Source organism: Pteronotus mesoamericanus, unplaced genomic scaffold, assembly GCF_021234165.1.
Source record: "Pteronotus mesoamericanus isolate MK-2021 breed Mesoamerican mustached bat unplaced genomic scaffold, CSHL_Meso_final contig_199, whole genome shotgun sequence".
In the NCBI taxonomy this organism is placed as follows: domain Eukaryota; kingdom Metazoa; phylum Chordata; class Mammalia; order Chiroptera; family Mormoopidae; genus Pteronotus; species Pteronotus mesoamericanus.
The window spans coordinates 179,889-198,706 of NW_026555083.1; the positions used below are offsets into that span (position 1 = coordinate 179,889).

At 46.2% G+C, this 18,818-nt stretch overlaps 1 protein-coding gene and 2 long non-coding RNA genes across 4 annotated transcripts; 1 reads left to right on the forward strand and 2 right to left on the reverse strand.

The window, feature by feature from the left end:
- Positions 1 to 325: 325 nt before the first annotated feature.
- On the reverse strand, positions 326 to 4,294 carry LOC129066300 (uncharacterized). The gene is made up of 3 exons (XR_008528696.1): positions 4,190 to 4,294; positions 3,478 to 3,687; positions 326 to 360 (listed from the first exon to the last, which is right to left on the reverse strand). It is a non-coding gene; the product is annotated as an uncharacterized LOC129066300 (long non-coding RNA).
- Positions 4,295 to 7,668: 3,374 nt separating this feature from the next.
- LOC129066299 (uncharacterized) lies at positions 7,669 to 18,060 on the reverse strand. Of its 2 annotated transcripts, none has more exons than XR_008528695.1 (3): positions 17,418 to 18,060; positions 14,691 to 14,773; positions 7,669 to 8,367 (listed from the first exon to the last, which is right to left on the reverse strand). It is a non-coding gene; the product is annotated as an uncharacterized LOC129066299 (long non-coding RNA). The 2 variants fall into 2 exon arrangements; XR_008528694.1 differs by having other exon boundaries at positions 7,669 to 8,370.
- On the forward strand, positions 12,943 to 14,731 carry ZNF135 (zinc finger protein 135). The gene is given in 2 exon segments (XM_054567831.1): positions 12,943 to 14,115; positions 14,117 to 14,731. Coding segments are annotated over 2 exon segments (1,380 nt in total). The 5' UTR covers positions 12,943 to 12,960; the 3' UTR covers positions 14,342 to 14,731.
- Positions 18,061 to 18,818: the final 758 nt, after the last annotated feature.

Here is an 18,818-nt window from a genome sequence, read left to right on the forward strand (position 1 = left end):
ATTAAAGACTTACCAAACAACAACAACAACAACAACAACAACAACAAAGGTAAAGGGTCACAGGCAGTGTGGGTTTAAAGCACCATTCCCAAAGATAGGATGCGAACACTTACTTCTAATTTCGAGAAGTTGTCTCCAGAACCTCGTCTCTGCTCTTTTTAAGGACAGTTCATGAACTGAAACTGCGCTTGGGAGAGAACTGAAACACAGATGGGAACCTCATCCAGCCCAGAATAACATAACAAGAAAGCCCAAAAGGAGCTAAGAGTTTAAAATGATGACAGACCTTATCTGAAAGCTCCTCAGGGTGCAGAATGTTTTTCAGGCTGAATGGAAATGATGAAAGGCAGAAGCCTAGCTCTGCAGAAAGAAATTAAGAACAACAAAAGACTAATTCTTTAATGAAAAATATTGCACAAAATTCCTTCTAGATGTTGTTGATTATGTAAAGCAATAACAACAAGAGTGTATAATGGGGTTTATATAAACCCCACTGGGATTTTATACAGAATATTTTTGTTAATAAAATATATGGAAACAAGACAAAATAAAACAGGGAAAATTACAATTATATTAATTTAAGTTCTTACACTGTACATTAAATGGCATAATACTAACATCAGGTAGATTATGTAAAGATTCATATTGTTAACCTTAGAGCAAATAAGAGATAAGATTATATGATATTACAACAACAGAAAGCTAAGAAAAAAATAAGAGATAAAGTGGATTAATAACCAATATCAAATTAATCCAAAAGAAGGCAGGATGGAAAAACAAAGGTACAAAGACCATTTGAGACATAAAGAAAATAACAAGGTGGTAGACATAAACCTAAACACATCAGTAATTATATACTAAATACAAATTTAGTAAATAGCCAAATTAAATAATAAAATTGTTGAAGTGGATTACAAACAAAACCCAATTAAATGCTATTTACAGGAGAGCTACTTTAACATTTCGGTGGATAAGTTGAAAGAAAAAATGAAGAAAAAGATACAACGTGGTACAAGCAAAGTAAACTCCAAGACAAGAGGTATTACCAGAGAAAAACAACATTTCAGTGGTAAGAGGAAATGTTTAACAGGAAGACATAATCTGAATTTACATGATAGTAAATTCAATAACATAGTTTCAAAATACACGAAGAAAAAAATTGAAAAAATAAAACATAGATATACAAGTCTAGTCATAGTTGGAGATTTAACACTCTTTTGTAAGTAGCTGATGGAACCACCAGACAAGAGAATACGTAAGAATAACGTGTGTGCAACACAAAACCATAACTGAACTGACATTAATTGAACATTGTGCCCAACACATTTATCACAACAGACCATATGCTATGTCATAAAAACATTTCTCAATAAATTTAACCGAACAATTCAGACATATGAGATTCTTTGGCCACAGTGAAGTTAATCTACACATCCATAACAGAATTCTTCTCATATTTGGAAATTAAACAACGCTCTTCATGAATCCAGAAATCAGTTTCATATGTTGTATTTTCACTATTGCTAAATACTGCATATGAAAATGTGCAGGGTGCAGTTAAAGTAAGACTTAAAGGAAAATATGTAGCTATAAATATAAACATTAGAAAGGAAAGATTAAAACTAGTGAGCTAAGCCCTGGCTGGCATGGTTCAGTGGAACGAGTACCGGCCTGTGAACTGAAAGGTCGCTGGTTGGATTCCCAGTGAGGGCACATGCCTGGGTTGTGAGCCAGGTCCCCAGTTGGGGGCGCGCAAGAGACAACCAACCCATGCATCTCTCAGACATCAATGTTTCTTTCTCTCTGTCCCTCCTTTCCCATCTCTCTAAAAATAAATAAATAAGATCTTTTAAAAAATTAGTGACCTAAACTTCTATCTCTATTTCATAATTAAAATATGAAATAAAATAAAAAACATATTTAAAATAATAAATAACTTATTTATTACAATAATAATGAAGAAACCAATGGAAAAAAAGGAGGAAAAAAATCTGGTCACATCAACAGATGCATATAGGGCATTTGGTAAAGTACAATACCAATTCCTTATAAAAACTCAGCAAATCAGAAATAAGACTTTCTCAATCTGCTAAAGGGTATTGAATCATATTTAATGGTGACACACTGAGTGCTATTCCTTAATATCAGGAGCAAGGCAAGAATGTCCATTCTCATCATTTTTATTCAATATTGCACCAGATAATCTATGGTGCAGGTATCAGAACAACAGTTGCCATGACGCGAGGGAGTATTAACTAGAAAGGGGCATAAAGGCCCTGTTCCAGGAGATGGAAATATTCTCTGTATGGACTGGAGTATGGGTCACACACATACAAAGTTGTAAAACTATTGGATTATGTGATTAAGAACAGCATGTTTCACTGTATGTGAACAATACATCAATTTTTTTTTAAAAAGGAGTAAGTGGTCCTAGCCAGTATAATAAAATAGAAAAGCATAAAGATTGGAAAGGGAAGAAATAAAGCTATCTTCATTTACAGATAATATGACTGTGCAAAAAGTCCAAGAAGAATGACAAATACTGCCTCATGTAAGTGATTTTAGCAAGTTCACAGGATAGAAGATTAAAAATAAATTCTATTTATGTGCACTAACAACAATTAGAAACTGAAATTAAGGACCAATAGTATTTATAATAACATCAAAAATATCAAATGCCTAAGAATAAATTTAATTAAAAGTTGTGCAAGACCTCTATACCTAAAAACTGCAAAATATTGCTGAGAGAAGCTGAAGTCCCCATATAAATATACCATGATCATAAAATTAGAAGGCTCAACATGTTAAGATGTAAATTCTTCCCAAGCTGATCTATAAATTTAAGGCAAAAAAGTCAAAAATCAAGTAGAAATGTGGATTTACAATTTGATAATTTCCAATTGACAAGCTAATTCTAAAATAAATATGAAAGTGCCAAAGACCTAGTGGAGCAAAGACAATTATTGAATATAAACAATAAAATTAGATGTTGACTTCACTACCTCATTTCAAAATTTACTGTGAAGCTACAATAATGAAGACATATGGTGTTGACACAGGGCTGGAAAAAAGTGGGTCAGTGGAAGTGAAAAGAGCAGAGAGACAGATCTACAAGTATACATTCAACTGACTTAAAAAATATTTTTTCAATTTTTTTAACAGGCTTCAGTCTAATACAATAAAAGAAAGTTTTTCAATAAAGAGTGTTTCAAAAAATGGATACCCACAAGAAAAAAGAAATGTCTTCATTACAACCTCCCACTTACACAAAAATGAACTCAAGGTGAATCATGAGTCTTAATGTGAAAGCAAAAAAAGTATAAAAGAATCAGAAGACAATAGGAGAACAGCTTTGTGATTTTGGCATAGTGAAAGATTTCTTAGCATGTTACAAAAGAAACTAACTGTAAAAGAAAAAATTAATAAAAGGAAACCATGTTAATCTGTGAGTCAGCAATTCCACTCCTAGATATTTACCTGAGAGAAATAAAAACAATAGGTCCACTGAAAGCATTGTACAAGAATGTTCATAGCTCTGGCCACTGTGGCTCAGGTGGTTGGAACCTGAAGCATTTTCCCACACACCACCAGCTTGCAGATTCCATCCCTGGTCAGGGCACATGTGGGAGGCAACCGATCCATGTTTCTCTCTCACATCAATGTTTTTCTCTCTCCCTTCCGCTCTATCTGAAAGTGATGAAAAAAGTCCCCAGGTGAGGATTGAAAAAAATGAAAAAAAGAGGGAGTAGGGGGTATAAGGCGAATAATGGTAATGGAAAAAATACAACAAAGATTACATTTTTAAAGAATTAAAAATAAAAAAACATTAAAAAAATAAAAGATCCATTGTCTTCAAAATAACAATAAGATGGAAGATTGACTTCTTATAAATTATGGGGTTCAGAAGACAACAGATGGTGTCTTTAAAGTGCTGAAAAAAAATTGCCAACCTACTATTCCCTGACTAAAGTATCTTTCTAAAATGAAGATGAGGTAAACGTATTTTCGGGCAAACAGAAAGTGGGGTCAATTTTGTCATTCTAAAGGAAATGATAAAGGGAGCCCTCAGGCTAAAGAAAGTGATTCCAGGTGGAAATACGGGTTTGCCAAAGATAATGAAAAGTACAAGAAATGGTACATATGAAGGAAAACACAAATACTGACTTTAACGACCTTTTTCCCATCTCACCTGAGCGGGAATGTTGGGAGAGACCTCTGCCTTGCATCCAGGGCTCTCCTCCAAGATCTAGCAGGGCCACAACATCTGCATGGGGGATACCAGGCCCTGCCTGAGAGAGATCAGGCTGTGGGCCTTTGGAAAGGGAGCAACCCTCCTAGGCTTCAGTGACCCCACACAGAAGTGAAAACAGGGCACAGCCTCACCCACAGTGACCAGATGTTTAAAGGTCTCCAGTATCAGTTTGCGATACCGGGTCCTCTGGGCAGGACCCAGAAGCTCCCACTCTTCCAGGATGAAGTTCACAGCCATAACATCAAAAGTTACCTGAAATGTCACCCAAACATTTGCTGAGCCAAAACCCTTATGTCTGCAAAGCTCCGTGAAGGGAAGAGAGGAGTACAAGGAATGTGAGGAAGGACCAGGTGCACAGGGGGCTGCCCTGAAAGAATTTTGCTTGCTCTGGTCGGGTGGTTAGAACGTCATCCCACACACTGAAAGGCCACAGGTTCAATTCCTAGTTGGGATGCATGCAAGAGGCAACTGATTGATTCTTTCCTGCATCCACGTTCTCGCTCTCTTGTTCCCTCTCTAAAATCAATAAAATAAAAATGAAAATAAAAAAAAGGATCTTACTTCTCAGGGATACACTGGAGCCTTCCTGGAGGCACCTGGGGTCAGCCATTTCAGAGGAGATCCCCATAAGGCTGAAAATATGACCCCTAAAAATCCCTCCTACTTCTTAAGAAGTAGGATCTTCCACAAGATTAAAATGTACAGTTCCCTTCCTTTTTATACTACCAAGAATAAAAAAATGAGTGTTAATATCTGCTGATGACAATGTAAATATTTGTCAAGGGTTTTCCAGGCTGGTGGCTGTCCTAAGTAAGCACCCCAATTCCTGGAAAGTCACTTACTCCTTACAACAGTCTAAGGAAGATGTTCTTAATTCCTGGGGACTTTTGTTTGTTTCATTTTTTCCCCCCCAATGTGTCCAGGTTTTGGAATCACAATTATGCTGGCATCATTAAAACCCATTAAGATTGCCCTGGCTGGAGAGCCCAGTTGGTTGGAGCAGCTTCCTGTACACGAGAAGGCTGCCGGCTGGATCCGTCAGGGCACACGCCTAGGCTGCCGATTTGATCCCCTGTAGAATAGCGTGTGGGAGACAACGCAACTCTATTTCTCTCACATTGATGTTGCAAGTGTTCGCCAGCGCGCGCAATCTCTCTCGCTTCCTCTCTCTAAAATCAATAAACATTTCCTTGGGGGAGAATTAAAAACGAAAAAAAAAAAAAAATTGGGACGTCCTGACCCCTTAGCTCAGTTGGGTAAGAGGTTCGTCTAGATACGCCAAAGTTTCGGATAGATCCCAGCAGGGGGCACATGCAAGAAGCAACCTACGAATGCAAAAATAAGTGGAACAACAAATTCATGTTTCTCTCTCTCTCCCTTCTTCACTAAAAATCAATGAATAATTTTTTTTAAAGAATCAACCAGTTCATATGTAAACAAGTGGGGAGAAATGTTCCCTCTTCCAGACAAATTATTGCAGGTGATGGAAAGACAGGAATTGTTCCTTCCTTAAATGTACGGTAGCTGAAGCCCTCTGGGTCCGCAGCTTTTGGGACTCGCTCTTAAAGGGTTATAAGGTTACTTTGTTGGTCCCTTTAAGGGCCCTATGACTCGGATTTACTGCCTCTTGTTTCCCTCTGTGGCCAGAGTGACAGGCTGAGGCTGAAAGGATGTTCAGAGGAAGGGCGGGGGTGACAGGCAAGGTTCCACCTTGGAGAGCCACGCCCACCTAGCTGTGGGGAACAAACGCAGACTCCCCAAGTCAAGCTAGTCAGCAGCAAGCTGACGTGGCCACTCACCCAAGGACGGGCACCTGGGAGCCCCGCGGCAATCGTCTCCATGAACTGCGGGGTGAAAGCCCAGACAAGTGTGTGAGGAAACCCGTGAGGACAGCCCTCCACACTTCCCCTCAGACCTGGAGACCGACCGCTCCGGCTCCTCGGCGGGAAGGGTTCCAGGAGGACGTGGCGCGTCCCAGCCGGAGTGAGTTCTGGGGCAGAGGGTTCCCGGCGCGCAGAGCAACCGACATTCCTCTAGAGAGGAGCCCACCGCACGACCAGGACGGAGGTGCAACTACGGTGACCAGAAGGCCCCGCGGCGAGGCCTCCGGGCCAATGGGGGCGTGCAGCCGGGGTCGCTGCAGCATCCCAAGGAAGCCGCGTGCACGTAGGCCACCGTGAATTGCAGGCCTAGGGCCTCAGCCCTACGCCAGGCCGGTCAGGGGGCGGTCTGGGCAACTGAGTGCCAAGAGAGCAAGACTGCTTTCCTCAGAAAGTGTGACAGTGCGGATGTCGATCCAGGGGGAGTCCACGATCGGGCCTGGACTGGACACAGGGCCTTCCGGGACTTGTAGTCCAAGCTCCCCTCTCAACTGTTAGGCAGCACTGAGAAGGCTTTTTCCTACTTTAATTCCTAAAGGCTACCGTTGGGCAGGAATCCTGAACTCTGCAAAGGTGGCGTCGGAGACTCCGCAGAGTCTGTAAAACCTGGGGTTGAGAATTAGGGGTTGCAGGGACTGATGGTTACACCAGCCTCTGCCAAGCGAGGATCTCGGACACCTAGTGGCCCGTACACTTCTCCCCGAGGGCTCCGAGGCAAGGGGTGTCCCTCACTGCGGGGGGAGGGAGCGGAGCGGTTTCAGATAAAGCGACAAAACGAAGGCGCTAAGCCTCCTGGGAGCTGTGGTCCACTGTGACGGGACTGGGCACTGCCCCGCGGAGCGGCGGACACCTCCCAGAAGGCCATGCGGCCACCCGGAGGCCTGGGGCGTCTCCCCTGGTCTTCAGACGTCAGCGAAGATTTCAAATATGCCACCTACACTAATACAATTCTGTATCGTATTAAAATAAATGTCGTGAGTTTTCTCTATATTCGAAAAATACTCAAATGTTATGTCCCGGCCCGGAGTCTCTGCACTTTGTGAGGGAAGCTTATAGTAGTACCCCACTGTAACCCGTCTCTTTTCTGTTTCCAGGGATGAAATCCAAGGAAAAATCAAACTGTCCCCCCATACCTCTCATTCCCCCCGCCCCCTTTTTGGCACCCTTCATCCTCTTTATGTCTCTCGCTCTTCCAGGGTCGGGCGACAACTGCAAGAACCACCATGCTGCGGGCAGAAAGCGAATTTCATGAAGACATGAGCAGTGCTGCCAGGACTAGAATTCGGTCCCAAACACTCCCACAACAGGGAGAAGCTGCGGACGGAGCTCTCGCGAGGCCCTCCCGGAGTTATCGTTCGGTGCCCGCCGGAGAAGACTCAGTCTCAGCGAACAATGGGGTACGTGACCTCCGTCCGGCCCACTAACCAGACACTGGAGTCAGAGCTGGAGGCGTCTACCGGAGAAGGCGGCGGCCCTGGGCGGGGCCAACACCGAAGCCACCGGAAGCGGGCGCAACGCCCTCTGGGGGATGCAGTTCGAGCCCCGCTGACACGATGGCCGCGGCCTTTGTGACGCCATCTAACGGTGAGTGGTCCCGGGCGTGGTGGACCAGCTGAGTCCACGAGGCCAATCTCGCGCTCTGACCTTGCCGGTGCTCTTCCGGCGTCCCATGTGGGGGCGGGGCGATTAGAGTAACCGGATATGAGCGCGCCACCCTCTGGGAGCTGTAGTTCGCCGACTACTGGCACAGGCGCAGTCCTGGCTGGTGGCGGAGAGGCCTTTGTGCTATCGTTCTGCCCGTAAGCGAGATCGGGGGTGGCCAGGTCGGCGGAGGTCGAGCTAGGAGGGGATCCGGCGTCCTCTCTGGGTCTCCGGCACTGGTGTGTACCCAACCGCGCGTGACTGTGACAAGTCCGTTTTGTTCCTTGGGGCCCACGGCGGCTGTCATCTGGGGAGGCGGGGCAGGGCCGAGTGGGCGGGGCCGGGTAAAGAGTTGGGGGTTCCAGGGTCAGAGAAGAGGGTTGGTGAGGTCCTGTCCTTGGCGCCAGTGGTCAGAGTCTTCTGTCTCTTGGGGGCACAGTCGGAGAGATAGCCGGCCCGCCGCTTCAGAAAATGGAGCCAGCCGGACCTGCATCCGTTGCCTGCTGTGATGTGGACGGTCGGGATTCCGAGTGGGGAATGCCTAGGTCCCACCACGGAGTCAAATGCAGCCTCGCCTTCCTCGGGAGCCTTCTCCTCCTAATGGAGGAGACCAAAAACACAGAATTTTAATCTCAGTCACTTAGGACCCAGAAAACAGACTCATTATATGACAGTTACTGAGCACTGACCGCATGCTTCTTTATTAACTCATCAAACAGTATTTAGATGTCCTTAGTGCCAGGCCCTGTTCTATTGCCACGAGCCTCTGCACAGAGAAAACTGCCATCCTGAATGGTGCAGTTAGGACAACACAGCACAAACGGGAAGACGCAGAATCAGGATGTATAGTCAGTCATCAAGGGAAGATGCAGCGACAAGAGAAATGCATCCTACCTTGCGCCTGAGTTTCATTTTGGGCAATCAGACAAAGTTGAGCTTGTAAACCACAGGGAACACATAATAGTATGTCTTAGATGCTAAATAGGTGCTCACTGATAGGCGAGGCTTCCTTCCCAGCAACAGACACTGTCCTGTGTAAACTGCTATTCTGCTCTTTTTTCACTTTCTCACACTTTAATTCATGTAATCGCCACGTTGGGTCACCACCCTCATTTGAGAGGAGAGGGAAACTGAGGCACACCAGGGAACTGTCTGGCTTCCTGTCATGATACAAAAATACTCAACACCCTGGAAGTCATCTGCAACCAGGAATATGTCCCTTGCCAATCCTGGTCCTGTTTTTCCTTCTTTGGAATGTCATGGGTAACTCTGAGATCATTCTTTGACAGTGCCTGGACCAGCACTCGCCCACGGCAGGCACTTGGGAAATACCAAGCTGAGGGATGCTGCTGTTGAGTTTGGCCTGGGTGCTGGGCTCCAGGCTCTGGCGGCAGCAGCTCCTTCTACCTCCTAGTTCCAACGCCTCCAGTTGGGGTCTCCAGTCACCACTGTTGCTGGCGTAGTGTCTCACATCCCCTTCCCCCCCAGAGCTGCCAGGAGACAAGCCGATTTCCTTCGAGAGACCAGAGGAGGAGGGAATGACTGCTGGGCTCCTGGATGCAGGGCTCCCGGTGAGTGCACCACCACCCTCACAATCCAGCCTCCCAGACTTGAGAGAACCAGTTTGTCCTTGTCTCACATCTCCAGCTGCTCCCATTAGCAGCCAGTGCCAGGCTTGCTCTGACTCAGGAAACTCCTGTGTGATGTTCCAGGAGCAAGTGACCTTTGAGGACGTGGTTGTGGACTTCACCCAGGAGGAGTGGGGGCAGCTGGAGCCCGCACAGAGGACCCTGTACTGCAGTGTGATGCTGGAGACCTTTGGGCTCCTACTCTCTGTGGGTAAGGCCATACCCATGTGCCCCTGGTCTCCCCTGGTATGGACTCTAATTCTCCTGGCTAAAAAGTAGGGGTATGTCTAGGCATTCAATGCAGATAACTCAGATGTGTATTGGGCCTGAGGGACCAGACTGTTTTGACTTAGGGATTATCAGTGAGGGTGTTTTTCCTGCAAGTTACAGATCCTGCCTGAAAATGCCAGAGGCAGGACATCTCAGGTCAGAGGGACACCTTGGGTCCCAGAACTGCAGAATCCCAGGCAAGAACTGGGTCTTCCTCTATTGGTCTCAGGAGCCCCCCTTCTTCCTCACTTCCTTCCTCTGTACCTCTTTCTGCTACCATTCACAGAAGGGTACTCCCATCTTGATTCAGCCGTGTAGTCCTCACCACACTGGTCATTGTTGCAGCTGGGCAGTGGAAGAAGACCTCTCTCTGGGTGGCCACACTGGAGTCACATGCCCCCCACAAAGCTAGGGATGGAGTCAGGGACTCACAGTACAAGGACACTAAAGTCTAATACCACAGGGAACTCTGGTTTCTGAGGTTACCAGCGACTTGGGTCCTAGAAGGCTGAAGGAAAGTGAGCAGAGGATTGGGAAGGGTCCTGGGACATAAATGCTCACTCCCTGGGTCTCCCCCTGAGCAGGATTTTGGCTCCCAAAGCCCCCCAACATCTCCCTGTTGGAGGAGGTGGAGCTGTGGCCTGTGGATGAAGCAGTTCCACAAGGTGTATGTCCAGGTGAGATGAGAGTGTGCAGGACTGGGAGGACCCCACTCACCACCCTAGGTCTCTCTCCATATCTGATAGATTCTTCAGAGCAAACTGACTACTCATTTGTTAGTGAACATTGACTAATCACCATTCTCCCATAAGTGAAAACAAGTTCCTGTCTTCCCTGAATTTACATTCTTGGTGAGGGAGAGGGGCACACAACAAAAAACTAAAACTGTAATAAAAAGAGTGAATAGGATGGTTATAGATTATGATGAATGCTGAGAAAGTGAAAGCAGGTGAGGAGGTAGAGACTAGAACTGGGGGGAGAACTTCAGCAGAGAGATGAGGGAGCTGAGGTTACACGGAAGCTGAAGCCTGAACCCTGAGAATAGGGCCTCCATGAAATGATCTGGGAGGACAGAATCCAGGAGGAGGAAACAGCAGGTGCAGAGGCATTGGAGGGTGCAGGTCTCTTACTGAGTAACAGATGCTCCAGGCTCAGTGCTTTAAAAAGAGGCTCACTACGACTCAGGCATCTGTGTGTCATGGCTCTTGGCCCAGCTCATGTATGTTCCTGTCGGTTGGCTGAGTAGTTCTGCTCTTCATACCTGCTGTCCAGCTCCCAAGACCTGCAGGCAGCTCTGTAAGAAGTGAGGGTGTCCTAGCCCTCTAGCAGGCTGTTCCCACTGGTGTCAGGCCATGACTCCATGTAAGCAGTGGCTCCTTGCCAGTGTCCAGGAAGGATGGACAGTTTGTGGGAGGGAGACCACAGGAGGGTTTCTCCTCCTCAAATAAAACTAGCCTTCAGCCCTGTCCAGAGTGGCTCGGTTGGTTGGAAGTCATCTCTGGTGCAACCCTCACTCGGGGCATATGCCTTTTGTGGATTGTCTATAAAAGGCTATAAAAGGCTACCAACTGATGTTTCTCTACCTTTTCTTTCTTTTTCTGTTCTCCTCTCTAAACAAACACAAACAAATGAATAAACGAAAAATATAAAAATAATAATAACCAGCGTTTGCCCAATATAATTAGTCTCCTGTTGCCACTGTAAAAAAATTACCACAAATGCAGTATTTGAAGCAAAATAAATGATCTTACAGTTCTAGAAAAACCAAGTCCAAAATGGGTCTGACTGGGCTGCATTCAGGGGTCAGCAGGACAGCGTTCCTTCTGGAGTGTCTGGGGAGAATCCATTTTTGTTTGCTGTCCAACGTCTTGAGGGATATTCCTGGACACATGGCCTTGTCCATCTTCACTGTCAGCAGTAGCTGGTCAGATCTTAATATATCAGGTCACCCTGACCCTGACTCTCCTGCCCCTTTCACATTTAAAAACCCTGTGGTTACAAGGGGGCCACCTCGAAAATCTGAGGTAACCTCAGTGATGGGCTAATAAATGATTAGCAACTGTAACTCCTTGTTCACATACAAGGTCATAGCATACTCCCAGGTTCAGGGCTTAGGTTCTTTCTGAGACACTATTCTGGCAACTACACCTGACTGGACTGTTTTCTCCCCCTTAACTCACTGAAGTGTGACATAAGTGGGAAAGGTGCCCATATCACACCTTTACACCAGTCCAATGTTGGGTTGGTGGCTGGGTACCAGGGCAAAATGGCCATCCTATCAGGAAGAAAGGCAAGGGACTGCATGTGTTTTTCATTTAGCACATCTGTTGACCCCTGTTGTGGGTGGAGGTACACTGGTAAAGCATTGTGGGTGAGCAAAGGCCCTGCTCTGGCATCCTCCCAGCGAGTGAGACACAGAGTAAACCAGCTTAAAGGGCTATAATATACCACAGTCATTTGTTGATTCTCCTGGTGATGGTTTAGCAGTTTCCAATATGAGGAGCTGATGGGTTTCTTTACATCTAGGGCGAGGTGATACAATAATGAGGGACCTTAAGAAGAGACTAGTTCTGAGCAACAGCAGGGCTGAGTGGTCCTTCCCACATGGGATCCTTCCCTCCATCACCACCTGGTGTGATGGATGCTGTGTTGACTGGGCCCTGACCACCACTCAGCTCCTTCCCAGCCTGGGCATCTGGTGACATTTTCTGTGAAGGTTCACTCTTTCCTCAGCATCTTCTCCAGCGCCCCCTTGTCAACTCCATCTCTACCCCTTATACCAATTCTGCTCCCCTGTTCTCTGTACCTTCCCTCCCTCTTCTGTTCCTTCTGTGGTTTGTAAAGCCATATGGTTAAATGGTCAATGCTATTTGTATCTTAAATCTTTTGCTTTAATTCTGCCATCCACCTATCCACAGACAAACTTTTCTGCCTGGATAGGGATTGAGGGACAATTCCATTTTTGTTTTTTTCAGACTTGGAATCTAGATGGAAACCCCAACACTCAGCTGCAAAGGAAGACATCTCTGAAGAACTATACTATTATGTCCTGGTAGAAAGGTTCCTGTGCAATGGTCTGTGTGGCTCTAAGGGTGAAGACACTGAGGGCCGCGGGGAACAGAGTTGTGAGAATCTTGATGGCACTGTGGTTCAGGCTGCCTTCACACCTGTGAAGACATCCATTCAGGAGCAGCAGCCAGGTACTGGAATTGGGAAAAAATTAAGTCCGAGCCCCAATCTCCCTATTCAACCCATGACTTCTGAAGGACGAAGCTCTCACACATGGGGAATGCACAGAAAAAGGGAGAATCCCGACTCAAAGTTTAATGTGCAACAGAGAACCTATGCAACAGAGAAACCCTACAGATGTCAGGAATGTGGAAAATCCTTTAGTCACAGCTCCGTACTCGTTGAACACCACCGAACACACACAGGAGAGAGACCTTACGAATGTAATGAATGCAGAAAAAGCTTCCGAAACAGCTCGGCACTTACCAAACATCAGAGAATCCACACTGGTGAGAAACCCTATAAGTGCACTCAGTGTGGGAGGACCTTCAACCAAATTGCCCCACTGATTCAGCACCAGAGAACTCACACGGGTGAGAAGCCATACGAGTGCAGAGAGTGTGGGAAGTCCTTCAGTTTTAGGTCCTCCTTCAGCCAACACGAGCGGACTCACACAGGCGAGAAGCCTTATGAGTGTAGTGAATGTGGGAAGGCCTTCCGGCAAAGTATTCACCTTACCCAGCATCTGCGCATACACACAGGGGAGAAGCCCTATCAGTGTGCAGAGTGTGGCAAGGCCTTCAGCCACAGCTCATCCTTGACTAAGCACCAGCGAATCCACACTGGTGAGAAGCCCTATAAGTGTCATGAGTGTGGAAAAGCCTTCACCCAGATCACACCACTTATTCAGCATCAGAGGACACACACAGGAGAGAAGCCCTATGAGTGCAATGAGTGTGGGAAGGCCTTCAGCCAGAGCACACTCCTGACTGAGCATCGGAGGATTCACACTGGGGAGAAGCCCTATGGGTGCAATGAGTGTGGAAAAACTTTCAGCCACAGCTCATCTCTCAGCCAACACGAACGGACACACACAGGAGAGAAGCCCTATGAGTGCAGTCAGTGCGGCAAGGCCTTCCGGCAGAGCACACACCTCAGTCAACATCAGAGGATCCACACAGGGGAGAAACCCTATGAGTGCAGTGACTGTGGCAGGGCCTTCAGCCACAGCTCATCCCTAATGAAACACCAGCGAATTCACACCGGGGAGAAGCCCTATGAGTGTAACGAATGTGGCAGGGCCTTCAGCCAGCTCTCTCCACTCATTCAGCATCAGAGAATCCACACGGGAGAGAAGCCATATGAGTGTAATGAGTGTGGTAGAGCCTTCAGCCAGAGCTCCCTACTCATAGAGCACCAGAGGATCCACACCAATGAAAAGCCCTACGTGTGCAACGAATGTGGGAAGTCCTTCAGTCACAGCTCATCGCTCAGCCAGCATGAGAGGACACACACTGGGGAAAAGCCATATGAATGTCCAGATTGTGGCAAATCCTTCAGGCAGAGCACTCATCTCACTCAGCACCGGAGAATCCACACCGGCGAGAAGCCGTACGAGTGCAGTGACTGCGGGAAAGCATTCACACACAGCTCCTCCTTAACCAAACACCAGAGAACTCATACTGGGTAGAAGCACTCTATACGAATTGGAACATAGGAAGCTTTAAGCCATAGTTCATCCCTTCCAACACTTGACCCAATCATGCTCATGAGAAAGATGACAGACATTTATACACATGCCTTCACACACAGTACACTCCTCAGATTATCCTAACAGTAGGGGATGTGGAGATGATCAATGTGGAGAACCTTCAGATGTGAGTGTTCATCAACGCTCTTATTATAGAACCCAGAAAAGGAAAGGTAATAAATCCTGGCCCATGTGGCTTGGTTGGAGTATCATTCCATAGATGAAAGATTGCAGGTTCAGTTCCCAGTCAGGGCACATACCTAGTTTGTGCATCTGATCCCTGGTCCAGGTATAGATGGGAGGCAGTCGATGTTTCTCTTCTTTCCTCTGTCCCTTCCTCTCTCTGTGAAACCAATGAAAAAAATGTCCTCAGGTAAGATTTTATAAAGAAAAAAAGAGAAGTGGGAAAGTATACTGGATTTCGGCATGACTTCTAAAGATTCAACAGACTTCAAACTTTAGATTTTCAAAATAGTGAGAATCCCAACAAATGGTGTTCATGTAACAGAACCAAGTGCAGTCCAACTTTATCATTAGTTCATATTACCTTGAGTGGGGAGAAGTGCTTATATATGGTAAAGATTAATGCTGATATTCCATAAAAACAATATGGCAGAATATTCCACACATGTGAGTGGCATCCGTATGGAATCACTATGCATACACTCACCTGTCTCAGTACAAAGTTTTCTGATCTATGTGTAAATCATTTGATCAAGGTATACGGCAACCAGTCTTGCAGATTTGAATGCCATATGACAAAGTATCAGTGTACTATAAACAGATTTTAAATTAGTTATCTGCATTATTTTGCAATAAATTAAGACTTATAAGCAATGTCATTGGAGAGATTGTATATAGGAAGTCTTGAAATTTAACTTCCATGGAGCATTCCAGGTTCTGCAATAGCTTTTGCTGCTCTCTTCTGGTTATAAATTTCTTTACAGGACTCACAGGCACTGGACAGATGGTACCATTGCACAAAAAGATCAAGATTTTTCCTGAGTTCTGTTTCATAAGCAATAGGACTGCCAGTTTGAACCTTATATTTTGCAAGATTTAGTCATCTGTGAAATGTACAAATCAATCTGTTCTTCAAGCATTTTTTAAATTGATTCTCCTGATGTTGAATAAGCTTTTTTTTTTTTATATATATATAATTTAACTTGAAGGTCCATAGTATTTCATGGGACCCTGAATCCTCTAAAAGCAGTTTCCACAACAACCATGACCCTTAAATAGTGACTCGCCATCGATGACTATTGCGGCACAGCAATAGTAACTAATAACACTGTGTGAGATATATATTTTTTTAATACAAATACAATTGGGTCACTCTTGCCTCATACATTCCAGTGGTTCCTACCAATCTTGAGATAAAGAGAAGACCCTCACTATGACAGACAAAGTGCTGAAAGATTGGGCATTTGCCTGCCTCTGGGTCTCACTCTACCCCAGGTGTCTATGTGCCAGCCACATAGACCTTGTTTGTTTTTTCTGAATGAGTGTCTTTCACAGTGAGTCAAATGACTTTTGTCATCAAAATCACCTGGGTTGTTGGTTATAAATGCAGACTCTTGGGCCTTGCATGCCAACAAATGAGTCCAAATCTTTGGGGTGGGGGTGATGAGGCTGACTCTTGTATCATCTATATTACGAGGGTCCTGCTCTAAACACATAACATGCTGCCCTCCTCAGGGACTGTAGAAATGGCCTTTCTGCTTAGTAAGGGACTGTTCCCTCTTCCTGTCACTAGTTAATGCCCACATATCCTCCATCTCTGACACATGAATCTTTTTCAAGGAACTCTTTCCAGAGACTAGTACACACAACGATCATTATTTGTTTGCTTGGTTTAAGCACTTTCACTCTCAGAAGACTAACGTTGGGGGTTACCTTCTCTGACCCCGGTGGGATGAGGGCCCCATCTTACGGCCCTAATTGACCTTAATTACCTCCATAAAGGCCCTATCTCCAAATACAGTCACATTGGGGGTTTGGACTTCAACATGTGTATTTGGGGTTAAGGAAGTCGCAAGTCAGCTTATAATGGTCTTCAAGCATTTCTTCTCATGAAATACCAGATTTCTATATATGTGATTTACCTTTCCCTACCCCATAAACTCTGCCCGTTCTTTCTGTCAGCCCACCTGGGTCAGCCCCTTGCCCTCCAGATATCTTACATCCCTTTGAGTCCTGGTTCAGCACCCCGTGCTCTGTACACTTTCCAGCTTTCCCAATACCATTGGTGAGACTCGGGCCACCCTCTGATATCTCTCATTTGCAATTTTTTTTTTTTTTTTTTGGTCAATGTTCCCTGTGCCTGCCCTTTTGGATAGTAGTTGAGACCCTCAGCACACACCCATCGCTGCTAATGCCTGGGCCAATCCAGCTTCCCCTAAGAATGAATGGGAACATCTGGCTATTTTGTCTGTTGAAGAAATCCTCCGCTTAGGAGCTTTACCATGTCTTGAGCAGGGTGGTAGTGGTGGTTAAGGGAAGAGCAAAAAATCCTGAAATATTTTCAGAAGGTTTGTTTTTTTGTAGTGGTTTGAGTAAAGCCATTCTGAAGCTATAACAGGATTCAATAAATTAACATGTCAAGTTTTAAAGTACCAGCATCCTCACTATTGAGTCCAACTGCATTTCCCAGGCAGAGCCAGTGGTGTGTGTATCCACCTAGGTGGCCAGTGTGCTGGGGACAGGGCCTTCTGGGACTCTCAGGAAGGACGAAGGCTCACTGAAACACCCCTCTCTATATATAATTTCCAGAGGCTATATTTGAGTAGGCGTCTTGAACCTGCAGAAGGGCGCAGGTGGACGGCTAGGCAGAATCAAAGTTATAGAAAATCATGACTACGCAAACATTGTCCACCAGGTGGCAAACTCCGACAACTAGAGCCTTCTACTGCAACCCAAATGCTACGAAGTACTGTGATCCTTACAAGAGAAGGAGGCAGTGGACAGCCACAGACAATCCTACTCACCTGGGAGCAACGCGTTCTGAGAGTTCAAGTCCAACGCCCTCTGGGAGTTGAAGTCCAGGCTCTCGCGCTTGATGTACGTCACACTTCGAACATTTTTTCCTCATTATTTCCAAGAGGCTACTGGGGTGTGCGTTCCGACCTGCGGAAGGGCGCGGTGGGCAGCCCTGCAGAGTCTGAGAAATCTAGGTTTTTAAAATTCCCGGAGTTTTAAGGAATCATGGTTACACTAACGTTGTCCACCAGGTGGCGCAGTTAGCCACCTAGAGCCTGGTTCTACTTCTCAAACGCGTCTCCGAGGCACGGGTGCCCTTCCTCACCTAGGAAACAAGCAGTGGACGGCCCGATTCTGAGCCGGAGCGGCCGCTGGTAGAGTCGGCTCCCCAGCCAGTCCGAGGCCGCACTTATAAGTGTTTCTTTCACTATAATTCCCAAGGGCTACCGTTGAGCGGGCGCCCCGACAATCAGAAGGACGCGGTCGGCGTCTCCGCAGTGTCCAGGAATCCTGGGTTTGAGAATTCCAAGAGTTACAGGAAATCGTGTTTACATTAACTGTGTCCACCAGATGGCGATTCCCAACACCCTGAGGCTCCTACCACTTCCCCGGAAAGGCTCCGCGGTACCAGTTCCTCGGTCGTTCCCAACAGAGGGACGCAGTGGGCGGCAACGGAATGTGGGTGTTCCGTATAGGCAAAGCCTCTTGGGAGTTGTAGTCCATTGTGACAGCCACCGGGCCCCCAATTACCCAACGCTGTGGACTACATTTCCCGAAGAAAATGCGACGGCGCGATGGGCCTCACAGGGTCTTCCAACTTCAGCGGGGATTTCAAACAGGCCACATTTTCAAATACCCCTTCTTGGGACGAAATGAAAATAAGTGTTGCGATGTGCTTTCTGTATTTCATGATGAAGCAAAAATCACGTCAATGTCCGGAAGCCTCTGTACACTGGAAAGTAACGACGCGTGTCGCGGCTGACAGAGACCCGTCCTTTTTCTGGTTCCCTGAATGAAACCCAGGGAACAATCAACTTTGCCTTTATTCCTCTCAGTATCCCCTCTTTCTTGGCTCCTCTTTATTTGTGAGTCTGTCTATCCTCCGACCTGGGACGGCAACCTCAAGGACAGTCATGCTGCGGACAAAACGCGGATATTTATGAAGGGGACAAAAGTACGGTATCAGGAATCAAACCGGTCAGGAATACGAAGGTGGGTGGAGGAAAATGCGCACGGAATCCACGCAAGGCGATCTGGGGCTTGTAGTTGAATGAACGCGGGCGCAGTCTCGGCGAACGGCGGACGTGACCATCGTCCTATCGCTCTACGAAAGAGTGTCTAAGGGGAGGTTTCAGGGGGGTCGGGGACGCCGAGGCCCGCGGCTTTTAGGAGCAGAGCTCGGGTCCCGT